This window comes from Brassica oleracea, chromosome C5 (genome assembly GCF_000695525.1).
Source record: "Brassica oleracea var. oleracea cultivar TO1000 chromosome C5, BOL, whole genome shotgun sequence".
In the NCBI taxonomy this organism is placed as follows: domain Eukaryota; kingdom Viridiplantae; phylum Streptophyta; class Magnoliopsida; order Brassicales; family Brassicaceae; genus Brassica; species Brassica oleracea.
The window spans coordinates 37,465,249-37,475,292 of NC_027752.1; the positions used below are offsets into that span (position 1 = coordinate 37,465,249).

The 10,044-nt window shown below is 36.1% G+C and overlaps 1 protein-coding gene across 1 annotated transcript; it reads left to right on the forward strand.

The window, feature by feature from the left end:
* Window positions 1-531: 531 nt before the first annotated feature.
* Window positions 532-4,360, forward strand: LOC106343419 (CBL-interacting serine/threonine-protein kinase 1). The gene is made up of 12 exons (XM_013782621.1): window positions 532-949; window positions 1,092-1,154; window positions 2,355-2,426; window positions 2,511-2,618; window positions 2,706-2,786; window positions 2,855-3,034; window positions 3,110-3,328; window positions 3,415-3,519; window positions 3,610-3,726; window positions 3,832-3,894; window positions 3,988-4,062; window positions 4,140-4,360. The coding sequence occupies exons 1-12, from the start codon at window positions 758-760 to the stop codon at window positions 4,200-4,202; spliced, it is 1,338 nt and encodes a 445-aa protein (XP_013638075.1). The 5' UTR covers window positions 532-757; the 3' UTR covers window positions 4,203-4,360.
* Window positions 4,361-10,044: the final 5,684 nt, after the last annotated feature.

Here is a 10,044-nt window from a genome sequence, read left to right on the forward strand (position 1 = left end):
TAAAAGAGAAATTTCTAAAATCTGAAACTAAATCAAAACTGCTCCACAACAAGATCATATATAAAAAGGGCAACATAGCGTCTCTTTCCAACTTATTATAAAACCAAAGTTCTCATGAATCTACTATATAGATTAATTTATTTAATTTCAGCATAAAAATAAGTGTTGCAAATGACGTGGGCCCGTAGATGTCTACAAGCACACATATAAAATACACATGCATCTTGATAACGCATCTTATTTTACGTATACTCCAACAAAAAATAATGTAATATAATTAAAGATGTTCCCTGTTGTAAGAAAAAACAAATTTAGATATATTTATTAAAAAAATATATTAAACTTTCTAAGCAAGATTTTCTCTATTAGACAATTGTATCGTTCAGATAAATACGGTTTTGAGAAAAAAGAAAAAGATTAACACGTTAATTGTTATCCAATAAAAATCTGTGTAACAAGAAACAGAAAAGAAAAAGAATTAAAATAATCAGAAATAAATAAAGTGGGAATATAAAAAGGAAGGGAGGAAGCAACGAGAAGTGGCGTCCTCTCTTCAATTTCAACAGCCTCTTCTTCTCTTCTTCCCAATCTTCTTCCTCTCTTTCAAATATATACATATATCTCCCTCACACATACATACACAGCTAAAAGCCATAGACGCAATCTAATCGGGACAGATTCAAGCGAGCATTCGTTAATTCGTTTTGGTTCTCTGTTTTTTGGCTTCCTTGGAAAATTTTTCTAAACCGGTGATTGGATGGTGAGAGAGCAAGCGGAAGAGAAGGAGGTGAGGAAGGGAATGCGACTGGGGAAATACGAGCTTGGAAGGACGCTTGGCGAGGGTAATTTCGGAAAAGTAAAATTCGCTAAAGACACCGTGTCTGGTCAACCGTTCGCCGTTAAAATCATTGACAAGTCACGTATCGCCGATCTCAACTTCTCCTTGCAGGTTTTTTTTTTTTTTTTACGTTTTCCATATAATTCGATGTTATTCAAATTAATTTTTTTCGATAACTTCTAGAGGAAAAAATCGCCGGGAGATTTGTTGGAATTTGTTATTTAATAGAAATCGTAATTAATTAATTTTGCAGATAAAAAGGGAGATCAGAACGCTGAAAATGCTGAAACATCCCAACATTGTCAGATTACATGAGGCGAGTATCCCAAATAATCTTACCTAAATTAATTTTATGTAATTAGCTTTTTGATTAAAAAATACTCCTATAATCTTGCTGGATTATCGAATGATTCTTTCTTTGATTAGTATAGCAATTGGATGATTTATTTGTTTGTTTGGTTGTGGTGTAGGTAGGTTCTTTTCTTTTATTTAGTACTGAGTCTGACAGAAAGTGAAAACTGAAAATTTCTCAATTATTGCTTATATATATTTATCCTTTATTTATAGATCAAACCCATTATTTTGCTGTAATTTAGATTAATAGGTCTGGAATCACTAATACCATCCTATTTTTAGTTTAGTTTTTATCTTATCAAACAAAAGTGGTTAAAACTTGCTGACTTTGAGGACTAGACATCAGTTTGTCTCTGAAACTACATTTTGTTGCTTTTGAGAATATCTTACAAAGTCATTTGGTTTAATCACTTTTTTGATGAATCCGGTTTAATCACTTTAAAAGTTTCGTACCGATGTATGTTCCTTTAGCTTGTTTTTCACGTTGCCAAATTAGCCACTGTTTACATAAAATTATCCATTTTTTTTTTTTAATAATTCCATTATCGAAATGGTTGCTGGATTTGCCGGTAACTTGACCTTTTCAATTCAACGTGGGTCCCAAATTCATGTCGTGAAAATGGCAAGATATGGCGCTGATCGTTAATAATTGCCTAATCTTAGGACCTTTTTGAAGCTTTTTATCCATATGATGGACCCACTTTGATATTACGCATACGTTTCTTCTTGTTACGATGATGTTATTAATATGTAGTTTTATGCATTATTAGTGTTATTTTGGTGTTGCTGTACATTTGGGTTAAAAAAGTGGAAGACGTTTATTGTTGACTTCTTTTTATCTCACTTCTTTGAGTTTTGCTTTATCTTGTAACGCGGATCAATCTTGACTTTTTGGTCAAGCAACCGATTATGTGCTACACATATTGAATACACGTGGTTCACGTTTCAAGTCTAAGGTCGTGTGGTGGTTAACCTATTATTTTATGTGTTCGTGTAGATTTTTGACACCTAAGGATTTTGTTTGTTAGGGAATTTCTTGGATATGATTGAGATCACATTTCTAAAATTTATTTACTTTTAATTAGGAGCACACTTTTTAATTTTCAAACATCTCATCTCAAACATCTTGAAACTAATGGGCCTTATGGTCATGATCATGCAGGTCTTGGCTAGCAAAACAAAGATCAATATGGTGATGGAGTTAGTCACTGGAGGAGAATTGTTCGACAAAATTGTAAGAATCCATTACCTTGTGCCGCAAGCAAAGCTCACTCACGAGTGTAAATTTAAGCTAAAATCACACTTTGATATCTCTCAGGTTTCGAACGGAAAGCTAACAGAAACTGAGGGAAGAAAAATGTTTCAGCAGCTCATCGATGGAATCAGTTACTGTCACATCAAAGGTGTTTTCCACAGGGATCTCAAGGTCCGTGTTTCTCACGTCTTCCAAAACCCTAATAACCTATTATGAAATCTTGCCCTAATATTCAACTTTTTCTCTATTATATTGCAGCTAGAGAATGTTCTTCTTGATGCAAAGGGACATATAAAGATCACTGACTTTGGCCTCAGTGCTCTGCCTCAGCATTTTAGGGTATATACACAGACATAGAGTTGTTGAAATGAATCAATTTTTAACATTTTTTCTTTTGCCATTTTCAGGAAGACGGATTGCTACATACAACCTGTGGAAGTCCTAACTACGTTGCGCCTGAGGTTTTAGCTAACAGAGGCTACGAGGGTGCAGCATCTGATATATGGTCATGTGGTGTAGTCCTGTATGTGATTCTAACCGGATGTCTCCCTTTTGATGATAGAAACCTTGTAGTTCTTTACCAGAAGGTAAAGTCCGCCTCTTGATCTCTTATCTTCAGTTTAAAAAGATAATATTGATAATAATATTTCATCTTTCATCAGATATGCAAAGGAGACCCACCGATACCACGTTGGTTATCACCTGGTGCAAGAACCATGATCAAGAAAATGCTAGATCCAAATCCAGTCACCAGGATCACGGTCGCAGGTATTAAAGCCAGCGAATGGTTCAAGCACGAGTACATTCCTTCAGTTCCAGATGATGATGATGACGAAGAAGACATTGACACAGACGACGATGCTTTCTCAGTCCAAGAAGTCGTAAGAATCTAACGGCCTCTCTTTTTTTTTTTAATCGCAATTGCATTTTTGTACAATGTGTCCCTAATGCGCTCTGAACTGTGTAGGGATCGGAAGATGGAAAGGGCAGTGATTCACCGACTATCATCAACGCGTTTCAGTTGATCGGAATGTCTTCCTTCCTTGACCTGTCTGGTTTCTTTGAACAAGAGGTATAGATTCATCTGCTCTGTTTCAAATGTGTTTACCTCTGCTTGATACACTATTTATACTAAAACAAAGTTTTATTTTCCAATTCTCAGAATGTATCAGAGAGGAGAATAAGATTTACTTCAAATAGCTCAGCAAAAGATTTACTGGAGAAAATCGAAAACTCAGTTACAGAAATGGGATTCAGTGTACAAAAGAAAAATGCAAAGGTGAGTCTTCACTATTATGTGTTCTTCCTCTTTCTTTGCTAGTTGAATTTGTAGAGTTTAAAAAAATTTAAACTGTTTTATTTTTTGTTTTCTTTTGTTTTACAGTTGAAAGTAAAGCAAGAAGAACATAACCAGAAGGGTCAAGTTGGTTTATCAGTAACAGCTGAGGTATGTTACATTATAATATTTCACTATCTTTAGCCTATTTAGTGATTACATTGAACTAAGCAAAAAAAAAAAAAAAATTGTATGAATAAACAGGTTTTCGAGATAAAGCCGTCACTGAACGTGGTTGAGTTAAGAAAATCTTATGGCGATTCATCTTTGTATAGACAGGTATGCTACTAACTATATTGTGATTTCTGTGTGTTAAGTACTATAAAAATTGAAGTTAATATTTGGGTTTGGTGCAGTTGTACGAGAGACTATTAAAAGAAGTAGGCACTTCCTCGCCGGAACAAGAGCTAGTAACATAGAATGTGTTGGTGCTTTCGGCTAAAGATTATGTATAGTCGAATAAGTATGGTACACCAACGATGTTAATAATTTTTCATTTATGTAAATAGACAAAGAGCTCAGATTTGTATAATTAGTGCGAAAATTTGCATTAATATATAGAAAAAAGTTGGCTAAAGTCGCCTCTTAAGTTGGCTAAAGCCAAATCCCAAGAAAATTTCTTCATTTTTGGTAAACAGATAAATTATTTACAAAGGCTTTTATTTGGGCAGTTGAAATTTGAGTGTAATGCAACGACGAAACTCTAAACAATCTTGTTGTAATTGCAAAGACAATATCCTATTGCCATATAACGCTGCTTGGTCTCATGATCCCTTCATAAGTTGCTTCTTAACACTTCTAGTTTTGGAGTTGATAAGCGAGACTCTCGCTTTATAATTCTCAAAATTGCTTAATAATGAAAAAAATGGACGCACTAGAGCGAAGGTATCCAACGATCAAGAGATAAACACCAACACCGGCAACACCCAAACATAGAGTTAAGATTAAACCAAAACGTTCAACACCGATAAATCCTTCCCTAAAAGATGTTAGGATGCTGCTGCTTCAATTGAGAATGGTTAGTTATTATTATAGAAAGTTCAAATTGGTAATGCAGAGAAGAAGAGAGAAGCCGTAAAAGGTGACATGTACACAAAACAAAATAAAATACAAGACCAGTTTTTCATTCATTAATCAAAGAACATTCACTATAAAAAAGAAAGAAAGACAAAAACATGGAAAATGCAAGAAACTACGTGGGGCTGTATATAACCGCTAATGCTATTTTTTCCTTTCGCGTCCTTCTGTCATTACTCTTCCCTGTTAGATTTGAACCAAGCGTGGAACATAACTGTAAATAAGTGGCCATCTATATTTTCCTACGGGTATTTTCACGAATTGATTGTTCTCTCCAACAATGTATACCATGTCCCTATTCCTATATTCCAGATCGCATAACACGGCAGCTTTCTTCTCCTCGTCGACAAAGAAAATTGTGTCATTTAAAAAACGGTCAAGAGGAATACTCAGTTTAAAAAAAATTAAACTGTTTTATTTTTTGTTTTGTTTTACAGTTGAAAGTAAAGCAAGAAGAGCATAACCAGAAGGGTCAAGTTGTTTTTTTTTTTAACAGAAATTTGGGAAAAGAGAACAAAACAACTACTACTTTGTCCCCTTAGAATTAAAACCAAAATCTTTGTCCCTATAGTATAAACAATAATGCTAATCTCATTTTGTCCTTTCTATTAAATTTGAAATACATATATTAAAAAAAGTCATGTAACTTACTCAGAAAGTAACTAAGAAGTAAAAAAAAAACAGATACAAAGTAAAAAATCATAACATGTTGTCGACTCCAACTTTGCTTTCTCTCTAGCGAAGAGGCGGCTATTAGGTTTCGTTATCAACACCATCTTCTCCGGCCGTCTTAGTTCGTCGGAGACCTTGAACTCATCGTCACATCTCTCCTTCGTCCTCTTTCTTTCTTCTCTCCTCTCTAAACACGACAGAGTAGGATTACTTTGCAATCTTCGCCGGCTACAATTGAAGTTGTTCAAGCTCGGGAGTAGCTTCTTGACGCTGATAAAGGACGATTAGCTTCACGTTGTTCTTCTCTTCCTCTTACTTCATCTCGCTTCCAAAATCGTTGAGGTTAGGGTTTCGAAGTCCCCTTTATGTTTTCTTGATGTGTTGATCTTAATTTCTTTATTTGCATGCACTAGGAAAAGATTTAAGTTGTTCTACATACGAAGAGATTGACGTTGTTCGATTTTCATCTCGGTTTCTCTTTCCCTAAAATTGAAGGTAAGGTTTTGAGATCCCCTTTTCGATTTTTTATTTTTTTTTTTATTTTGTTGATGTTCATATCTTAGTAAAAGTTTGAATGGAGTAGAAATCAAATTGATTCAAGTTTATTGTTTGAAATTTATTTTTTGTTGACATTTTAAGATTGAATGGAGTAGAAATCAAATCGATTATGCATTATGTTTGTGAGGGGGTTTGGTTATACTTGAATGTTTTATAGTTTATCAAAGATGAGATGGAGTTATATGTTCCTTATGTACTAGGAAGAGATTGAATTGTTTAAAAACAAATTAATTCATGTTGATGGTTTTCATTGTAGTTTGCGGTTGAGTTGATTGTGAGTTACCTGGAAATATAAAATGTTTACTAGTTTGATTGCGAGTTATAGTTTGATTTCCTTAAGGCATTACTAACGAGTTGAAGTTATTGCTTTTATGTTTTATAGGAATGACATACGAGTTTCCACAACGCATACTTGAAGAAGGATTTGAGACGCAAATTGATAAGATTAACAACACGTGTAGACGTACAATTCTGGAGGAAGTGAAGGGTGTTCTCAACATTGAGTATGACGAAGTTTTGAAAGATCCTGTCTTCGGTCCGCTTTTGGCAATCATAGAAAACAAGCTCATCTACTCAGGGAAGATCATTCACAGCTTCATATGCAAGCAGCTCAAGGTTTCGAAGCTTCACGAGCTGTGGTTTCTATTTGCAAAGAGGCCTCTTAGGTTTTCTGCGCAGCAAGAATTTCATGCTGTGATAGGATTGAAGTTCAAAGATGAACCTGATATAAACTTCAATGATTGAAAGGATGATAAGAGGTTCTGGAGCAATGTGCTGAGGAAAAATAGAAAGGTCAACTTATTCATGATAAGGACGAAGCTTCTTCACGAATGCAACAAGTGGACGTATGTGGACAGGGTTAGGCTAGTGTATTTGTGTGTCATACATGGATTCCTCATAGCTAAGGATTCAAGAGTGTTCATCCCTCATGAATACATCCGTTTGGTGATGGATTTTGAGAAGATGAGGATGTATCTGTGGGGTCTTCACGCGTATGACGAGCTGCTTGCATCAATACTCAAAGCAAGGAGAGATGTGCATCTGAAGAACAGTTACGTGTTGGATGGATTCTCCTATGCGTTTCATATATGGGTTATGGAGGCAATCCCAGACATTGGTAGTATGGTGGGTAAAAAGATCAAAAAGTACATGACTAAAGTGAGATGTAGGAATTGGAAAGGAAGTGGAAAAGTTTCCTATGCAGATATCAGCAGCCTAGAGTCCCACTTAATAAGGTAATAATTTTTTAAAAATTATATTCTGTTCAGTTAATAAACAAAGAGTAACTTTATTGTTTGGGTTTGTTCTTGTCAGGGAGAGTTGTTCCCATTTATATCTGCTACTAGGAACAATGATGTGGTTGATAGCACTGAGTTCTATAGGGAAGATGAGAAGAAAGATGAACGAGTTGGTCGTATTGTTACTCTTCTCAATGCCAAACAGGATTGGACGGAATTCGTATGGGAAGTCGAGGCTTTGCCTCCAACTTTGGAGCTTTCTGATTCAGAAAAGGACGGAGAGAATGTTGAAGTCGAAGATGTCACAGATACACATGTAGAGGAACCGGCTATTGTTGCGAGAAGGGGCAAACGTAAGCTAAATGATCCTAGTGCGGAGGCTCGAAAGAAAGAACTGCTTTGTCAACGGACGGCTGAACATAACAGTGGTATCTCCAGTGGAATGAAGACTTTCATTGATAGTTTGTTCACCTCTGCTTTCAACTCTTTCAAGGAGGTGGTGCAGAATGACATCCAAGAGCGTATTGAGAATGTCCAGAAAGACATGGCTGAGCTCAAGCAAGCGGTGTCACAGATTCCGGGTCCTTCTGATACAGTGGGAAAAGACAGCGCTTCTGAGATTCCTTGTCCTTCAGCAACAATGGGGAAATCATCACAGAGTCTGTGTCCTGCAGCAACAAAGGAAAAAGGCAAAGGCAACGTTGAGGAGAGTGTGGTTCCTCCTACGGTTCGTCGTAGCCCTCGGCAAGGAAGAAAGATAACCATAAAATGAAGCTTTGTAATATGTCGGACTGTCTTTTTGTTGTTATTTTCTCTTGACTCTTTTGTAATGTCATTGTTGTTTGCTTGTAATATCGGCTTGTTGGAAATCATCTTGTAGTGTATTTTGGTGTTTGCTATGAAGTGAACTTATGACTATGACATGTTTTCTCTGTAATGAATTGTCTCTCGGCTCTTTTAATGCATTGTCTCTTGACTCTTTTGTTCTGTCCTTGATGACTGTTTTGGCTTATAATGTTAAGTTTGGTTTTATTAATAGGAGATTGAAACCGAAACTGATGATATGATGGATTTTTTGAAGAATTTGTCACAATCATCTACCCATGGGGAACCTTCATCGAAAAAAAAAGAAATGAGCACACAAGAGTATTTACAAGACGCCATGGGGAACCTTTCTCAAGTATCACATGTTAAAGGTTTCGATCCCTCACAAAAAACGAGTGATGAAGAATCACCTAAATGGGTTACTACATTATCATCCTTGAAGCCTGAAGATTAGAGAACACCCACTCTCAAAGATATGGAATTACCTGAGGACCGGGTGAATGACGACGATTACTCATTAGTGTTTGTCCCTGAGGATTCATGGGCCAAACTGATTCATTGGTGCTCAACTACCAAACAGTAAGTCTATGCTTTCCCTTTATGTTCTAAATTCAACAAAATTTTAATTATATGTTGCATCGCAGGCACCTTAAAATTGGACCTTCTATGTACACAACTGAGTTAGCAGAACGTGTTATGAGACCTATTGTGTGGCTGCAAAATCAAGTAAGTTATACATTACTTTGCATGCCTACTTACTGTTCTTCTTCTTTAGCAACACGCCAACTCACTCTGTTTGTATCATATTTTTAAGGAAATTGATGCTATGCTCTTCTTATTTCGCGAGAGGACTTCTTTGCGACGATGGAATCCGTCCAAAGTAGCTTTCATGAGCTGCATATTCAGTAATCAAATGAAGAATTCTTACATAGAGTTCAAGAAAGACAGAAAAAAATTCAGGATAGAAGAACTGCTCCACCAATACGGAATTGGTGAACTTCCTTCACACAGACGAACAAGATCAGTGTGGGATCTTGATGTCAATCGTATGTATGTGCCTCTTCTTGTGCATTGTAACCACTGGATCTCTATGTGTGTCAACTTTGTTACTCGTTCCATAGAGGTATTTGACTGTGCGGGACTGAAACACAACAAGGACTTGGAGCCATTTGCCCATCTCATCCCTAGAATTGTTAAAGCCGTGCAGTCTTCAGAGAAGAGGGGATTTACCGTCAAGCCCTATGATGTCACTTACGCTCCAATGCCCTTCTTCCTAAACAAGACTAGCAGCGATTGTGGAGCATATGCGTTGAATCACATTGAAGCACATCTTCTAGGCATGGACTTAACGTTGGTGAATGACGACAACATTCGTGAAGCTCGCAGAAGATTGCTTATGACCTATGGGAAGCTGCTAATGATCCTGAGCTTATTTCGAGAATGGAAATGTTTGTTCCTCCGAAGGCTACAACTTCTTCTACGGTTGAGATTTTATAATGCTATTTTCACTATGTCTTGTTTACCAAGTAGGTTGTTATTGAAGTTTTTAGTTACTCTTATATGACTCGTAACTGGCATTGGTTTGCATCTCTTATGAGGAATTTGAATCTATTATTTAGCATTGGATTTAAGTCTCTTATTTAGCATTAGATTTCATACACGACAACAAACAAAGGCATACATGATCTGAATCTAGATGGTCTTATTTGACTCTCTTATTAAAGGCTATTGTAGCAAGCAAAAATTTTAAAAATAAAAATGGAGATGAGGGGCATCGAACACTTCACTTGGGTTTTTATAAGTCCAACATAAACCACTGGACTACTTGAAACTATTGAGATTAACGGCAAGAAATGAATGTAAATGGTCTTATTTGACTCTCTTATTAAAG

Bases quoted from the DNA above. Each gene is read 5' to 3' on its own strand.
- LOC106343419 (XM_013782621.1), top strand. From the start codon at position 758: ATGGTGAGAGAGCAAGCGGAAGAGAAGGAGGTGAGGAAGGGAATGCGA. The intron at 950-1,091 runs GTTTTTTTTTTT...TTAATTTTGCAG, and splicing joins ATCTCAACTTCTCCTTGCAG to ATAAAAAGGGAGATCAGAAC. The intron at 3,520-3,609 runs GTATAGATTCAT...TCCAATTCTCAG, and splicing joins CTGGTTTCTTTGAACAAGAG to AATGTATCAGAGAGGAGAAT.